Source organism: Salvelinus alpinus, chromosome 21, assembly GCF_045679555.1.
Source record: "Salvelinus alpinus chromosome 21, SLU_Salpinus.1, whole genome shotgun sequence".
Taxonomy (NCBI): Eukaryota; Metazoa; Chordata; class Actinopteri; order Salmoniformes; family Salmonidae; genus Salvelinus; species Salvelinus alpinus.
The window spans coordinates 9,632,586-9,650,715 of record NC_092106.1 but is presented as its reverse complement, the minus strand read 5'-3'; the positions used below and the strand labels follow the sequence as shown (position 1 = coordinate 9,650,715).

At 43.3% G+C, this 18,130-nt stretch overlaps 1 protein-coding gene across 1 annotated transcript; it reads left to right on the top strand.

Annotated features, from left to right (window-relative positions):
* The first annotated feature begins 1,084 nt into the window (after window positions 1–1,084).
* LOC139547768 (cytochrome P450 2M1) lies at window positions 1,085–17,875 on the top strand. Its single transcript, XM_071356831.1, has 9 exons — window positions 1,085–1,505; window positions 11,801–11,963; window positions 12,109–12,258; window positions 15,083–15,243; window positions 15,403–15,579; window positions 15,839–15,980; window positions 16,185–16,369; window positions 16,529–16,670; window positions 17,067–17,875. The coding sequence occupies exons 1-9, from the start codon at window positions 1,317–1,319 to the stop codon at window positions 17,255–17,257; spliced, it is 1,500 nt and encodes a 499-aa protein (XP_071212932.1). The 5' UTR covers window positions 1,085–1,316; the 3' UTR covers window positions 17,258–17,875.
* The last annotated feature ends 255 nt before the right edge of the window (window positions 17,876–18,130 follow it).

Genomic DNA, 18,130 nt, shown 5'->3' with positions numbered 1-18,130 from the left:
AATATTAAATTGCACCACCAGTTTAATTTTGTCAGGGCATGGATCCACAGGAATGCTGGCCCATGTTGACTCCAATGCTTCCCACAGTTGTGTCAAATTGGCTGGATGTATTTTGGGTGGTGGACCTCTCTTCATATACATGGAAAACTGTTCAGTGTGAAAAACCAAACCGCATTGCAGTTCTTGACACACTCAATCTGGTGCGCCTGGTACCGACTACCATACCCCGTTCAAAGGCACTTAAATATTTTGTCTTGCCCATTCACCCTCAATGGCACACATGCACAATCCATGTCTCAAGTCTCAAAAATCGTTATTTAACCTGTCTCCTCCCCTTCATCTACACTGATTGAAGTGGATTTAACAGGTGACCTCAATAAGGGATCATAGATTTCACCTGGTCAGTCCATGTAATGGAAACGTTTTTTACACTCAGTGTATTTGGATGTCAACCACCATAAAACCTAATCCAAGAAGAACATTGAGCCATTAAATGTACTACCAGTGAAATAATATGGGACTAAAAACAATGCCTACAATGAATATTATTTGATAGACTAGAAGTTTGGTAATGTTTAGGCTGTTACAAATGATATAAGTGGATTCTGTCAACTTTGAGAAAAACGATTTAGTTGAACCTGTTGCTCACGCGCGTATCTGCCATCACTATAATGTTCCCACCTAATCTAGATTTACATTTTAGTAATTTAGAAGATCTCTTCTTCCTTTAATCACTGAGGACATGTATTTCCATTAAGGGCATTTGTATATCTGGCCCGCGTTACCCCGTTGTGGGAGATTAAATCGGGTGAAAGGTGATTGCAAAGGTGATGTAGTTAACCACGTGGAGTAATGAGCAGGCTTCTGTGTTTTCACATGCGAAAGTGATTACTTTTGATAAAAACTTTGTCTTCCCAATTGAAATTAGTTTGAATGTTCTAACATGTGTTTTTTTTATGGAGATGATACGATGCACCTTGCTGCCTTGTTGACAACATGCCCGAGCGGGGCATATAACTAATTGATTTGAGAAAGGTGCTCCTCCCTCCCCGCTTTCGTTCGATGACGTGCAGGGCCATTGCCAGGTTCAAACCGGTCCATCTTAATATAACGCCCCCAATATTAGCGCTGTCACTCGGCTTTCTTGTCAATATAATGGATCATCCCTGATGAAACTCACAATTGTGCAACTTCAACCCACTTTTTGCAGTAGAAGGCTCTGACCCGGTACAGAACTTGGAGGGGCAAATAAAGCTTCCCGATATCAGTTTTTCTGTTAACTCCGTAGCCGATCATTGTCCTCGACTCTACTGAAGATGGATGTACTTCATATTTTGCAGACGAACTTTGTGTCTATTGTAATCGGCTTTGTCGTTATTCTTTTACTGTGGATGATTCGAGGCAAACAATGCAACTCGCGTTTGCCTCCTGGTCCTGCACCGATTCCTTTGCTCGGTAACTTGTTACGAATGGATGTGAAAGCGCCATACAAGCTCTACATGGAGGTCAGTCAAATACTTGAGCTAGATCAGTGTGCAAGGTTATGTCAAAGATATAGAATAAGGGTGTAGAATGGGATATACATTTAATTACTTTTCCACAGAACTTGGCAAAAATGCATTATTTTCATTCATACAAGCTAAATGTAGGCTAGATTATTATTGTTTTACATTATTTTCTGTGTTGGTTATTGTAGCAACAAAGCAGTTCAGTATTTTCATGTGACTGCTTAGTTACCAGCCTACTGTACATTTTTACTGTACATTTTTACTCTTGTTTCAATATTCATCCAAAGTTTACTACATGCATGTATTTGAGAACTGAAAAAGTGTGTGTGTATATATATATATATATGTATAATATTATATATATTATATTGTATATATATTTCTTTCCTTCTTAATATATGTATATATATATACACACACACTTTTTCAGTTCTCAAAATATATATATATATATATATATTAAGAAGGAAAGAAATATATATACAATATATATATATATCTCTATCGATTCCATAAATTAATTTGTGGAATTTCTTTCCTTCTTAATGAGTTTGAGCCAATCAGTTGTGTTGTGACAAGGACATTTTCGGTATTGACTGACCTTCATGTCTTAAACCCACAGCCTTTGTGCATTTACTACTACTACTACCGTAAAATACAGTACATACTAACAATTAACGTCCCACCTTGCCAAATTTGGACTTTTTGTATAATGTGAGGTCATGATACTGTAGGTTAACTTTTGGTTGAACAGATTTGTGGTTGCCATAAACTTTACTAGTTAACCATCAGGTGCCTTCTAAGCAAATCATTTCTATCTCTGAGGCCTCCAATGCTCAGATGTCTAACAGAGTAGACACAGACACGTCCTGGTTGATATATTACTGTGGAAAAGGTGCTTCTGTAAAATATATTTGGGAACCAGTGGCTTGTATTCATGGATGCCAAGGGATGCCAGGCTTCCCAAAAATGTTGACACATTTATTTTGTTTTAAATCTTTCGTCTTTGTGTTTCATAATTTCCCTTCAATTCGCAAGAGGCTGAACGCATCTCACAGGAGAAAGCATCCGAGTGAGCGAAACAACGCCCCTCTGTCTCTAGTTGTAGGCCATCTGTCTGATGCTGTCTGGTCCAAACGAGTATGACATTGTTTCAAACTCACTTTGCGGAATTCAAAATGACGATGCTTGTCTTTCATAATTCAGATATACAGTACCAGTTAAACGTGTGGACACACTTACTCATTCCAGGGGTTTTCTTTCTTTTTACTATTTTCTACATTGATGAATAATAGAAGACACCAAAACTATGAAATAACACATGGAATCATGTAGTAAACAAAAAAATGTGAAACAAATAAAAAATATGTTTTATATGAGATTCTTCAAAGAAGCCACACTTTGCCTTGATGACAGCTTTGCATAATATTGGCATTCTCTCAACCAGCTTCATGAGGTTGTCACCTGGAATGCATTTCAGTTAACAGGTGTGCCTTGTTTAAAGTTAATTAATGTGTGTGAGCCAATCAGTTGTGTTGTGACAAGGTAGGGGTGGTATACAGAATATAGCCCTATTTGTAAAAATCCATATTGTGGCAAGAGCAGCTCAAATAAGCAAGAGAAATGAAAGTCCATCATTACTGTAAGACATGAAGGTCAGTCAATCCGAAAAACTTTAAAAGTTTCTTCAAGTGCAGTCGCAAAAACCATCAAGCGCTATGATGAAACTGGCTCTCATGAAGACCGCCACTGGAAAGGAAGACCCAGAGTTACCTCTGCTGCAGAGGATAAGTTCATTAGAGTTGAGTCCAAATTTGAGATTTTTGGTCAAGTGCAGCGTCTGTTTGCTCCTCATTGCACACCATGGACCAACAAATATTCTTTACATCAACATAGGAATCACTACAAAACTTTTTCTGTGACTTTTTCTTATACACTTTATTAGGCCCAGCCTTTGGAACTTTGATTTTCCTAGATATGGCTACGATATTGTTTTCACTACATCCGATGGATCTAGATACTGCTTTCAAGCCTATTTCTGCAGCATTAGTCATGATTTGATCAATACATGTTGATGATTTCATTCCTGTGCTGTTTGTAACTACCCTGGTAGGTTGACTGATAACCTGAACCAGTGCGCAGCTTGATGAAAGCCAGTCAATATTTAAATCACCCAGAAAATATATCTCTGTTCATTTCACATACATTATCAGGCATTTCACAAATGTTATCCAGATACTGACTGTTAGCACTTGGTGGTCTATAGCAGCTTCCCACAAGAATGGGCTTTAGGTGAGGCAGATGAACCTGTAGCCATTTTATTTCAACAGTATTTAACATGAGATCCTCTCTAATCTTTACAGGAATGTGGTTCTGAATTTAATCAGCAACACCTCGACCACTCACATTTCTGTATTTTCTGTAAATGCTAAAACCTTGTATTGCTACCACTGTATCATCAAAGATACTATCCCAGTGAGTTTCAGAGATAATCAAAATATGAATGTCAAGCCTCCCGGGTGGCGCAGTGGTCTAGGGCACTGCATCGCAGCGCTAGCTGCGCCACCTGAGACTCTGGGTTCGCGCCCAGGCTCTGTCGCAGCCGGCCGCGACCGGGAGGTCCGTGGGGAGACGCACAATTGGCCTAGCGTCGTCTGGGTTAGGGAGAGTTTGGCCGGTAGGGATATCATTGTCTCATCGCACACCAGCGACTCCTATGGCGGGCCGGGGGCAGTGCACGCTAACCAAGGGAGCCAGGTGCACGGTGTTTCCTCCGACACATTGGTGCGGCTGGCTTCCGGGTTGGAGGCGCGCTGTGTTAAGAAGCAGTGCGGCTTGGTTGGGTTGTGTTTCGGAGGACGCATGGCTTTCGACCTTCGTCTCTCCCGAGCCTGTACGGGAGTTGTAGCAATGAGACAAGATAGTAATTACTAGCAATTGGATACCACGAAAAGGGGGTAAAATAAAATAAATATAAAAAAATATATATGAATGTCATCTGTTACGAGCAAGTTATTAATTTTATTATTATTAACTTTGTTTCTTAAGCTACATATGTTAACATGGGCTATTCTGAGCTCTTTTCTGGATGCTTGCTTGTTTTCATTTCTTTACTGGGAAGTTTAGCAGAAGTAGATATTCTCATGTTATTTATATTAGTACAGAGTGAGCTGCACACAGTGGACTTCCTACTAGGGCACACCGCCTCAGTGCCAACAGCATACATCTGGTCAATAGGCACATGATTGCTGTATACAATAGCTGTAGGATCACCAGAGGCATTCATGGCAATTAGAATGACATAAATTAGGTTACTTACATTGTGTCTACCAACGTCCCTGGTATAATTGTCACGCCCTGACCGTAGAGATCCTTTTATTCTCTATGTTTGTTTGGTCAGGGTGTGACTCGGGTGGGAAAGTCTATGCTTTCTGGTTCTTTGTTATTGGCCGGGTATGATTCTCAGTCAGGGACAGCTGTCTATCGTTGTCTCTGATTGGGAATCAGACTGAGGCAGCCTTTTTTCCTTTTCTCATTTGTGGTTTGTTGTCTTTGTTAGTGGCATGTATAGCCTTACGGAGCTTCACGTTCGTTTTGTTGTTTATTGTTTTTATCGGCGACATTTAAAATAAAAGAATGTACGCTTACCCCGCTGCACCTTGGTCCGGTCATTTCCTTGACGTCGATCGTGACAATAATGTACATTTGCTAAAGCATTATGACGACTCAGCGACACAATGGTAGGGATTAACTGAGCTGGACTTGGGTCATTGATAAGTTGTTGTCTCAACACAACCTTATAATGCTGTGAAAGGATCCATGAACCCAAATGCTTTGGGTGGATCCCATCCTCTTTATAAAACGTGTTTTGTTTCCAAAAGGTATCAAAATTGTCAACAAAAGTTACACCCAATGAGCTGCAATAATCACGTAGCCTGTTGTGAAGAGCGAGAATCCTGCTAAAGCGCTCAATGTCATGATTCAGAGAGGGAACAGGGCCAGATATGATGGGTCTTTTTATTAGTGCCTAGCAGAGAGTCAATCAGCTATTTAAAATCCAGTTTCAATTCTTCAGAGCTGCCCTTCAGAATGTCATTTAAAACCCACATGGACTACGATAGAATCAATTTCTATCTCCTGAAGTGGTACATTCAGGAGCAGCTTAGTAATGTCATTTACTTGAGCTCCAGGATAGGACATTGTTTTTGCACCAGGAACAGTCACATTTATTACCAAAATCACAGCTGGCGAGAAGGACGAGGAAATCCGCCCACTCCCTTGCTTCACAGGATTTGGAGATCCCTATAAAACCTCTTCGGGCTAGGGGGCGGTATTTTCACGTACAGATGATATCGTGCACCAGCTGTTGTTTACATATATGCATAGGCCCCCGCCCCTTGTCTTACCAGAGGCTGTTGTTCTATCTTGTCGATAGAGTGTATAACCTGCCAGCTGTATGTTCTTAATGTCGTCGTTCAGCCACGACTCGGTGAAACATATTACAGTTTTTAATGTCCCGTTGGTATGATATACGTGCTTTCAGTTCGTCCCATTTATTTTCCAGTGATTGAACGTTAGCTAGCAGGATGGAAGTGTAACGACTCTCGTCGGTGGAAAGAGAGGAGGACCAATGCGCAGCGTGGTACGTTTCCATATTTATTGAAACACTTATTTCAATACGAACAAAAAACAATAAACAGACGAAAACCGACGAAGCTACAGTCCTGAACTAGAGAACATAAAACACATGAACGCACAAACAGGAACAATCACCCACAAACAAACAGTGAAAACAGGCTACCTTAATATGGTTCCCAATCAGAGACAATGACAAACACCTGCCTCTGATTGAGAACCATATTAGGCCAAACAACAAACCCAACATAGAAACACAAAACATAGAATGCCCACCCAGCTCACGTCCTGACCAACTAAACAAAGACTAAACAAAGGAAATAAGGTCAGGAACGTGACAGTACCCCCCCCCCTACCCCCCCAAGGTGCGGACTCCGGCCGCAAAACCTGAACCTATAGGGGAGGGTCTGGGTGGGCATCTGTCCACGGTGGCGGCTCTGGCGCTGGACCATAGTTAATCCCCGCTTCCGTGGCCTCCTCTTAACGGCGACCCTCCAAATTAACCCCACTGGACTGAGGGGAAATAAGGTCAGGAACGTGACAGTACCCCCCCCCTACCCCCCCAAGGTGCGGACTCCGGCCGCAAAACCTGAACCTATAGGGGAGGGTCTGGGTGGGCATCTGTCCACGGTGGCGGCTCTGGCGCTGGACCATAGTTAATCCCCGCTTCCGTGGCCTCCTCTTAACGGCGACCCTCCAAATTAACCCCACTGGACTGAGGGGCAGCACCGGACTGAGGGGCAGCTCCGGACTGAGGGGCAGCACCGGACTGAGGGGCAGCACCGGACTGAGGGGCAGCTCCGGACTGAGGGGCAGCTCCGGACTGAGGGGCAGCTCCGGACTGAGGGGCAGCTCCGGACTGGGGAGTGGCTCATGACTAAGGGGTAGCTCATGACTGAGGGGTAGCTCATGATTTAAGGACAGCTCATGACTGAGGGGTAGCTCATGACTGAGGGGTAGCTCATGACTGAGGGGTAGCTCATGATTGAGGGGTAGGTCATGATTTAAGGACAGATCATGACTGAGGGGTAGCTCATGGCTGAAGAGTAGCTCATGACTGAGGGGTAGCTCATTACTGAGGGGTAGCTCATAACTGGCTGGCGGCCCTGGCAGGTCTTGGCTGGCTGACGACTCTGGCCGATCCTGGCTGACTGACGACTCTGGCCGATCCTGGCTGACTGACGACTCTGGCCGATCCTGGCTGACTGACGACTCTGGCCGATCCTGGCTGACGGGCGGCTCCTGACTGGCGGGCGGCTCCGGACAGAAGGGCGGCTCTAGCGGCTCCGGACAGACGGGCGGCTCTAGCGGCTCCGGACAGACGGGCGGCTCAGGCGGCGCTGGGCAGACGGACAGCTCAGACGGCGCTGGGCAGACGGGCAGCGCAGGTGGCGCTGGGCAGACGGCAGACTCTGGCCTGCTGAGGCGCACAGTAGGCCTGGTGCATGGTGCTGGAACTGGTGGTACCGGGCTAAGGACACGCACCTCAAGGCTAGTGCGGGGAGCAGGAACAGGGCACACTGGACTCTGGAGACGCACAGGAACCCTGGTGCGTGGTGTTGGCACTCATGGAACTGGGCTGGGGCGAGGAGGTGGCACCGGATATACCGGACCGTGAAGGCGTACTGGAGCTCTTGAGCACCGAGCCTGCCCAACCTTACCTGGTTGAATGCTCCCCATAGCCAGGCCAGTGCGGGGATGTGGAATAACCCGCACTGGGCTGTGCTGGCGAACCGGGGACACCATGCGTAAGGCTGGTGCCATGTACACCGGCCCGAGGAGACGCACTGGAGACCAGATGCGTTGAGCCGGCTTCATGGCACCTGGCTCAATGCCCAACCTAGCCCGGCCGATACGTGGAGCTGGGATGTACCGCACCGGGCTATGCACACGTACAGGAGACACCGTGCGCTCTTCCGCATAACACGGTGTCTGCCCGTACTCTCGCTCTCCACGGTAAGCCCGGGAAGTTGGCGCAGGTCTCCTACCTGACTTCGCCACACTCCCCTTTATCCCCCCCCCAATACATTTTTTGGGCTGTCTCTCGGGCTTCCTACCGCGTCGCCGTGCTGCCACCATTCGCCGGTATCCCTCCGCACATTGCTCCATAGAATCCCAGGCGGGCTCCGGCACTCTCCCTGGGTCGACCGACCACCTGTCTATTTCTTCCCAAGTTGTAACACAGTCCAGATCCTGATCACGCTGCCGTGCTAGCTCCTCATAACGCCGCCTCTCTGCTTTCGCTGCCTCCAGCTCTGCCTTGGGGCGGCGATATTCCCCTGGCTGTGCCCAGGGTCCTCTCCCGTCTAGGATTTCCTCCCACGTCCAGGAGTCTTGACATCGCTGCTGCTGCTGCTGCTGCCGCTGTCCGTTACCACGCTGCTTGGTCCGAGTTTGGTGGGTGATTCTGTAACGACTCTCGTCGGTGGAAAGAGAGGAGGACCAAAGCGCTGCGTGGTACGTTTCCACATTTATTGGAACACTTATTTCAATACGAACAAAAAACAATAAACAGACGAAAACCGACGAAGCTACAGTCCTGAACTAGAGAACATAAAACACATGAACGCACGAACAGGAACCCACAAACAAACAGTGAAAACAGGCTACCTTAATATGGTTCCCAGTCAGAGACAATGACAAACACCTGCCTCTGATTGAGAACCGTATTAGGCCAAACAACAAACCCAACATAGAAACACAAAACATAGAATGCCCACCCAGCTCACGTCCTGACCAACTAAACAAAGACTAAACAAAGGAAATAAGGTCAGGAACGTGACAGGAAGGCAAAGGCAGATTAGCCACTCGTCGCCTGATCTTCACAAAGCACCCTGATCTTTTTCTGCAAAGTCTCCGTTTCCTTCTCCAGCAAATCTTGGCCTGGTCGGGTGTCTGAAGTATATCCCTCCTGTCCGAGTCTTTGATGAAAAACTCTTTGTCTAATCTGAGATGAGTAATCGCAGTTCTGATGTCCAGAAGCACTTTTCGGTCATGAGAGACGGTAGCAGCAACATTGTGTACAAAACAAGTTACGAACAATGCGAAAAAACAAACAAAATAGCATGGTTGGTTAAAAGCCGATAAGACGGCAGCCATCCCCTCTGGCGCCATCATAAAATGCTCAGGCCTATAATCCTCATCAAACAAACAATTGCCGCATTGTAACTCGGAGTGATCCAGTTTGTTTCGAAACAAAGCGTAGTAGTTTCAGCTCCTACAGTGCTGGAACCGTTAATTTACTTCTCCAGACAAAGAGGGCTCCATTGTAAAACTTGTCTTGGACTAACTTCATTAGCTTGATGGCTAGCAGCTTAGCTAGGTTAGTGGCTCTGTCAAGCAGACTTCAACCTGTCGGTTCAGAGGGATTCCGGGACAAGAAATAGCGGTCCTAACTGTTAAAAGCTAACCACGTTGATGGCATTGGCATTTCTCTAGAAGTAGGGTGAGTCAACATATTTTTCTACTTGCACGAAGGCCAGAAATCAGAACCATGGACAGGCACGTCATATTTAGCTTATGTTGATTGGACTAAATAGTTTTTGGTATCTTTTAGTTGTCACTGTATTAGACTAAGCAGAGGTGATTTGATGATGCTGAAATGTTGAAGTCGAAATGGTGCTGGAATAGCTACTGTTTTCTTTGCGATTTGTGGTAACTCTGTTGTTCTAAATCAGTAGTTTTTTAGTGGTCCAAAAATGTTGGAAACATGAACTTGCTTGACCATGCTGTAGGTCATGTAATTGTCTGTTACTGTACATGCAATATGCTTTGTGGACTTCACTGGAGAGAGGTTGCTCTCCGGTTTTGTGATAAAACAAAGGTGTTTTACAAAAGGCTTTGAAGTATTTGTAGTTAATCATATCAGTAATGTTAGTTCATCATATCAGAGCTGTAGCGCCGCCCACTGGTGAAGTGGAGCAGAGCATGCTGGGCGATCTCCAGCTCAGAGAAGTCAAGTGAGAGAAAGTTCCAGCCATCCTTATTTTCCTACCAGTTAGCTTTCATTGTGTTAGCCAAGTCCTTGTTGATATGTAAGTACATATTTCATATCTTTCAGGTGTTTATGTCTGAAGATGCGCTCTGCGACGATAATGTTGTAGTTATGGTTATGCTAATTAGTAGTTTCTATCACTAGCTACTATAGCTATTGTGCGCTGGCTAGCTCTGTTTTGATTGTCATCATTTTGGACATTTAACCTTTATTTGTATAGGGTAATGCCCCCAGCGCGTCATTTATATGACCTGTAATTGTATACGTGTATGGTACATCATTATAGGGGTATTAGATCCTATTTCACTGTTTAGAGGTATTCAAGTTAATTGCGCAATTGTAGCTTTGTACTGAAGATGATGGTGGTATGCTTTGTAGTACAGGTGCGGTGGCTCCCCTATGATCTCAAATGAGTACAGTCAGATTCAAGTTTCTTTGCGCTGTATGGTCCTGTATAGCATTAAGTCATCATAGTCATGTTAAACCATGCATATTGTTTATAAGAGATGTGATTTGAAGATTGTATTCTGTCATTTACTATTGTATCTTTATTTATCTCTTTACTTGCAGACCATGCACGCACACACACACACACACTTTGGTTGAAGCAAGTTGCCAGACCACTAAGTGCCTTATCCCATCCATACTACATACACTGTGCGGTGCTGTTCTGTGCCTGTGCATCTTAACCGTTATTAAACCACCTCAACTGGAATCCTACCTGTCTGTCATCTGTGCCTTTACCAGTGTAATGTAGTGAACATTAAACCATAATTCAGTCCGTGTATTGATACTTGGGATTCCAGTTCCATGTTTTACGGTAGCCAGACAGCGGGAGTGATATGCCATGTGAACTGTGTAATACCAGCATACTTCTGAGTAAAGTTAAACTAAAGTTTACAAACGGCCCTGTAGCTCCCTCCAGTAACCACGAGCACAACCGTTCCTTGATTTTAACTGGCGGCTTTATTCTGTAGTTGTAGTCAGAATTATCACCTTCCGTGAGAACTATAAAGTAAATGAAAATACAGTTAAGCCCACTCGTACAACCTTCTTGTCTTACGAGTGACTTATTAGCTTGGTATAACTCTGAAGTGCTTACATATATAAACAGTTTAGCCGGAGCTATAACAGTATCAGATTAAACACATGAATAAAGGAAAAATACCTCATTGGCTGCTTATTACAGAAGGGAGGAAATCAAAGAATATACAGTCCTCACTTACGGGTGTGGTTGAATGGTCTTCTTATTGGCTCGGCCTTTAGGCCTATATATCGCAAGGCATATGAATTGAAAGGTTATGGAGCAAGCAACGCAATTATCACAACACATAGGTTGTAATATGGTTGGGGAGGCTCGACTTCCTCAGGGATTTTACCCACACACCGTTACTGTTGGGAACATAAAATTACATGCTATAAACACTTATTTTGACACATTTTCGATATCTAAGTGAGTATAATGTACTCTATCAATTTGCCACTGCATTTCTTGCTCTCTTGGGTCGCTCCACCACTTATCCAAAGGAATAGCAGGGCCACAATCATTTCACTTCCATGTCACACATCCCAGGACTGTCAGCTGTGCTCCATATAAACCTGGGATCTGAGACATCACTGTACTGGTTCCCTAACTATAATCCTGTGGTTCTTCTCTCCTCAGCTCAGTAAGAAGTATGGCTCAGTGTTTACTGTATGGCTGGGCTCCAAACCTGTAGTGGTGATCTCTGGCTATCAGGCTATCAAGGATGCTTTTGTCACACAAGGAGAAGAGTTCAGCGGCAGAGCCAACTACCCCGTGATCATGACAGTCACTAAAGGATATGGTGGGTGATTATTTTTTTAAATGGGAGTGGGTGGGTGTCATTGACCTTGCTACAGTCAGTCTGTGTGGAAATTACATTACATTAGGTTTATGTTATGCTATTCTAATTCTTCCTCTTTGTGCTTCTGTCATACTGTTTACTGTAGGGGTGTTGGTGAGCAGTGGGAAGAGATCTAAAGATCTACGGAGGTTCTCGCTGATGACCCTGAAAACCCTTGGGATGGGGCGGAGGAGCATTGAAGAACGTGTCCAAGAAGAGGCTAAGATGCTGGTGAAAGCCTTCAGTGAATATGGAGGTAGATTGTTTTTCTTAGTATTTTTCTTGCCTTGGAAATATATTTTATAATTACTTTATGGGCAATAATACTCAGGTTGTTGGAATGTGAGAAACTGAAGATACGTGGTTTACTGCAGAATATAGTAACAGTAACACCCATGGGGTGTACAGGGTTTTTATAGTATAGACATGTCATTTACCTGTGAACAAGTTGTAACGCTCGTCTTTAGGTGGAAGAGAGGAGGACCAAGGCGCAGCTTGGTGAATGTTCATGATGTCGAATTTTGATGATATCCAACAAAACAGAACACTGACAAAATACAAAATAACAAAACGACGTGAACAGACCTGAACTTGAGAACACAATAAACCATGAACGCACGAACAGGAAGGAACAAACGAACGAACGAAACGAAACAGTACCGTGTGGCGAACAAACACAGACACAGCAACAATCACCCACAAACAAACAGTGAAAACAGTCAACCTTAATATGGTTCCCAATCAGAGGAAACGTAAAACACCTGCCCCTGATTTAGAACCATATCAGGCTATATCATATATCATATCAGGCTGTCTCGTGGAAACTATTCAGACCCCTTGACTTTTTCCACATTTTGTTACGTTACAGCCCTATTCTAAAATTGATTAAATACTTCCCCCCCCCCTCAGTCTACACGCAATACCACATAATGACAAAGCGAAAACAGGTTTTTGGAAAATGTTGCAAATGTATAAAAATAAAAAACAGATACCTTATTTACATAAGTATTCAGACCCTTTGCTATGAAACCCAAAATTGAGCTCTGGTGCATCCTGTTTCCATTGATCATCCTTGATGTTTCTACAACTTGATTGTAGTCCACCTGTGGTAAATTCAATTGATTGGACATGATTTGGAAAGGCACACACCTGTCTATATAAGGTCCCACAGTTGACAGTGCATGACAGAGCAAAAACCAAGCCATGAGGTAGAAGGAATTGTCCGTAGAGCTCCGAGACAGGATTGTGTCGAGGCACAGATCTGGGGAAGGGTACCAAATAATTTTGGCAGCATTGAAGTTTACCAAGAACACAGTGGCCTCCATAATTTTTTAATTGAAGAAGTTTGGAACCACCAAGATTCTTCTAAGAAGGCCAGCATCCGAGTTGCCTCTTCACCTTTGACGTTGAGACTGGTGTTTTGCGGGTACTATTTAATGAAGCTGCCCGTTTTGGACTTGTGAGGCATCCGTTTCTCATAATAGACACTAATGTACTTGTCCTCTTGCTCAGTTGTGCACCGGGGCCTCCCACTCCTCTTTATATTCTGGTTAGAGCTAGTTTGCGCTGTTCTGTGAAGGGAGTAGTACACAGCGTTGTACGAGATCTTCAGTTTCTTGGCAATTTCTCGCATGGAATAGCCTCAATTTCTCAGAACAAGAATAGACTGTCGAGTTTCAGAAGAAAGTACTTTGTTTCTGGCCATTGTAAGCCTGTAATCGAACCCACAAATGCTGATGCTCCAGATACTCAACTATTCTAAAGGACAGTTTTATTGCTTCTTTAATCAGAACAACAGTTTTCAGCTGTGCTAACATAATTGCAAAAGGGTTTTCTAATGATCAATTAGCCTTTTAAAATGATATGTTGTGTTAGCTAATCCAAGTTTGTCATTGGAACACAGGAGTGATGGTTGCTGATAATGGGCCTCTGTACGCCTATGTAGATATCCCATAAAAAATCTGCCGTTTCCAGCTACAATAGTCATTTACAACTTAACAATGTCTACACTGTCACGATCGTTGGTTGAATTGATGGACCAAGGCGCAGCGTGCATAGAGTTCCACATGTTTATTGGATGACACTCACAGAAAACAATAATGCGCTAAACAAAACGTGAAACTAATGTAGTGCTCGCAGGCAACTAGACATAGACAAGATCCCACAAAAACCCAGTGGGAAAAGGCTGCCTAAATATGATCCCCAATCAGAGACAACGATAGACAGCTGCCTCTGATTGGGAACCATACCAGGCCAACATAGAAATGAAAAAACTAGACTACCCACCCTAGTCACACCCTGACCTAACCAAAATAGAGAATAAAAAAGGATCTCTAAGGTCAGGGCGTGACATACACTGTTTTCTGAACTATTTAATGTTATTTTAATGGACAAAAAATTAGCTTATCTTTCAAAAACAAGGACATTTCTAAGTGATCTCAAACTTTTGAATGGTAGTGTATGTAAATGATGTAAATTATTTTTTAATAAATTTGCTAAAATTTCTAAACTTGTTTTTGCTTTGTCATTATGGGTTTGCTAAAATGTCTAAACTTGTTTTTGCTTTGTCATTATGGGTCATTATGGGTTTATTATGGGTTTATTGACATTATTGTGTGTCGATGGATGAGGGGAAAAAAGCGTTGAAATGATTTAATTACAACAACAAATAATATTATGCCCAGCTCACGAGCCAGGCCCCTTGATAATGTGATCCTAATGGTAAGTCCACCATTGGTTAAACCTCCGCACTACAAAACCAGACAGAGCACTTTGCCAGGACCTGCCTCTCCCTCCAGGACCCCATGGGTAATGTTTGTTTTGTAATCAGTGTAACTGAGATACATTATTCTGTATTCGGTTTAACTGTATACATAATTCTCAGTATATTATCTTCAGCAAGGTTTTCACGCTAAACATGTCATTGAAAAGGTACCATTTTACATTAAAATACATGGAAAAACGAGTTGTTGCTTCTCACAGCTATTTCTAAAAGTTTCACCATCACAATATTATATATGGATAACCAATCAGGTATTTTAAAAGTATTTGTGTGTTCTTGCCTTCCTTCTCTAATCTAGATTCAGTTGTCAATCCCAAAGAATTGCTTTGCAATTGTGTTGGCAATGTGATCTGCTCCATAGTCTTTGGGCACAGGTTTGAACATGACGACCCAATGTTTCAGCTCATCCAAAAGGCTGTTGATGCCTACTTCAATGTCCTCAGCAGCCCTATTGGAGCGGTACAGTAACTTTCAGCTCATCTCTTTTCATATAATCTTCCATTGCTCTCAACGCCCTGCTAAATTGAAGCTCTATCACAGTAATTGCACAAAATGGTCTTGGGCTGACCAAGCCATTGTTTTCACTAACAAAACCCCCTCCCATCCCTTTTCTTTCAGATGTACAACATGTTCCCTAGAATCTTTTGGTGCTTTCCAGGCAAACACCATGAGATGTTTGCTGTCGTAAACAAGGCCAAAGCTTACATACAAGGGCAAGCAGAAATCCGTCTTAAAACCCTTGACACCTCTGAACCTCAGGACTTCATCGAGGCCTTCCTGGTTAAAATGCTGGAGGTAGAAAACACAGCATGATCCTCACATTGGAGGGTGAACCTCTTACACATTATGAAAATATGGAATGTGGCTGGAATTAAGACACTATCCATGTCCACTTATGTGAGTTTGGCTATCATGAGTGAATAGACAAGTGAGAGGCCAATGTTTGGTTTTCCAACGTATTTAGTGGCAATAGGTATGTGGAGATGGCAACAACTAGCCACCAGATGTCGCTGTTTACTTACATAACTGATGGTGACTTATTCTCTTCTCTTAGGACAAAGATGATCCCAACACTGAGTTCAACAATGATAATATGGTGATGACTGCATGGAGCCTGTTTGCTGCTGGAACAGAAACCACATCATCCACCCTAAAACAGTCATTTCTGATGATGATAAAGTACCCTCACATTCAAGGTACCCTGCTACCCAAGTCTTTATCGATTGCGTCCAAGTCTCCTAGACCTATTAGATAACACTGTAATCCCCCCCAAAATATTTCTGGACTATGAATTGCTTGAAATGTGTTATTACGATGTAGTGACATGTAATAACTCCAACAACAATCTGTACATGGTATCAGTGCAACGTATTGTAAAGTGTGACTAAAATCTTCCTAAGAGAGTGTTCAGAAGGAGATAGACGAGGTGATTGGCTCAAGAGTGCCCACGGTTGACGACAGAGTTAAAATGCCCTACACGGATGCTGTCATTCACGAAGTCCAGAGATACATGGACCTCAGTCCTACGTCTGTACCCCACAAAGTGATGAGAGATACAGAGTTCTACAACTACCACATTCCAAAGGTGACCACAATTATGTAACTGTACCAACACTGAATGTTAAATTTCACTGTATCTTGTTTGACGTGGTGGAACTGTTGTTTAAAAAATATGATTTACATTTTACGGATCAACATGCAGTTTTCATAGCAAGTGATGGGTGGTATTTTGTCATTCTTTCAGGGTACCATGGTCCTGCCTCTGCTGTCCTCTGTGCTTGCTGATCCCAAATTGTTTAAAAACCCAGATGAGTTTGACCCAGAGAACTTCCTGGATGAAAATGGAGTCTTTAAGAAAAATGATGGATTCTTTGCTTTTGGAGTGGGTAAGATCATGCTCCAAGTAGTTTGTGGATTATGTGAGTTAAAAACAAGAAACCTAGTGGCCTGGGGTGGTCTTGCGGTCTACAGTAAGCCGCTGCCTCTCTGGAGGTACTATGTTCCGCTGCCAGCATGGGTTTGGTTTGAATCTGATCCGCTGCTTTTCAGCACACTCCTAATAACTTTCCTGTATCTCTCTATCCTATCCACAAAAAACTTTAAAAGATATGAGAGGATTGGGCCTTTCCTAGCCTGGTGGAGCTAGCCTGATCCACCAGCCTAGGGTTTCCCCACTCATTTAAAAAAACTTAACAAGAAACCTGAGAACCTCTGGTCAACTTCAATTCAGTTATAGGCTCAGCTGACTGACAATGACCTCTATCCTTTCTCTTTTCCCTCAGGGAAGCGGGCGTGTCCTGGGGAGGCTCTGGCCAGAGTGGAGCTCTTTCTCTTCTTTACCTCCCTCCTGCAGCGCTTCACTTTCACCGGCACCAAACCTCCAGAGGAGATCAACATCGAGCCAGCGTGCTCCAGCTTTGGCCGCATGCCACGTTCCTATGATTGCTACATCAAACTCAGGACTGAGGAGTGACCACTTTACTGTGGAGAGGTCACAGGCTCAGCTTCACAGGCAGCTGCTTGTCATTATACAGTAACCATAGCCTTACATTTACCACCTTTTTTCTTGTAGACAACTATATAAGTGTTAGTGAGTTGTATGCATCTTGCTATTATCCTCAGGTAGGATCTCTAAGGTATGGGTTGATATTTCAAGGCTAATTTCTGTCTACATTAATGTCTTTTAAAGCTTGTTTTTGGTCAGGTTTCAAGAATTGCCTTCAGAGATGTTGGTTGCCATATCTCTATGCTGTATATCACACTCACCTGCTTTGTACCCTTGTAAAATAGGGGGAAAAAATTGGCACAGACCTATAGGTTCATATTAAATTGTCTATTGAAACGTTATGGTGAAAGGACCAAATGTTTCAGGTGTTAAAATGTAAGCAACTGAAATGGGTCTTGTTTTGTAGGTTGCTATGTGGTTAGGACTGTACATCTATACTGGCAGAGCACTTAGGGGAACTGTACACTATGTATACTGTGGGGTCACTATGTTATTCTGCCTTTGTTTTCAACATGATTGATGTATTGTAACACAACATTTGGTTGTAACTTTTGCTTCAACTAATAAATAGTACTGCACACTTCAGCCAGATTCAAACAATATCTTGTGTGTCCAGACCTGTCATTAAAAAACGAGCTTTGCGTTCGGATTACCTGCTCACATAGAACTGTCGTATTAGACTTGTGTAGACACATAAGTATATCCATGTACACATATATATTATCTGTTTCACAGAAGAAGAACGCTGTTACTGGAATGTTAGTGGTTACCAGAAAAATATCAATTTACTCATGAAAATAGAGACACTTTCGGAAAGTATTCAGACCCCTTCACTTTTTC

Bases quoted from the DNA above. Each gene is read 5' to 3' on its own strand.
- LOC139547768 (XM_071356831.1), top strand. From the start codon at position 1,317: ATGGATGTACTTCATATTTTGCAGACGAACTTTGTGTCTATTGTAATC. The intron at 15,981-16,184 runs GTACCCTGCTAC...AATCTTCCTAAG, and splicing joins AAAGTACCCTCACATTCAAG to AGAGTGTTCAGAAGGAGATA. The intron at 16,671-17,066 runs GTAAGATCATGC...CTTTTCCCTCAG, and splicing joins ATTCTTTGCTTTTGGAGTGG to GGAAGCGGGCGTGTCCTGGG.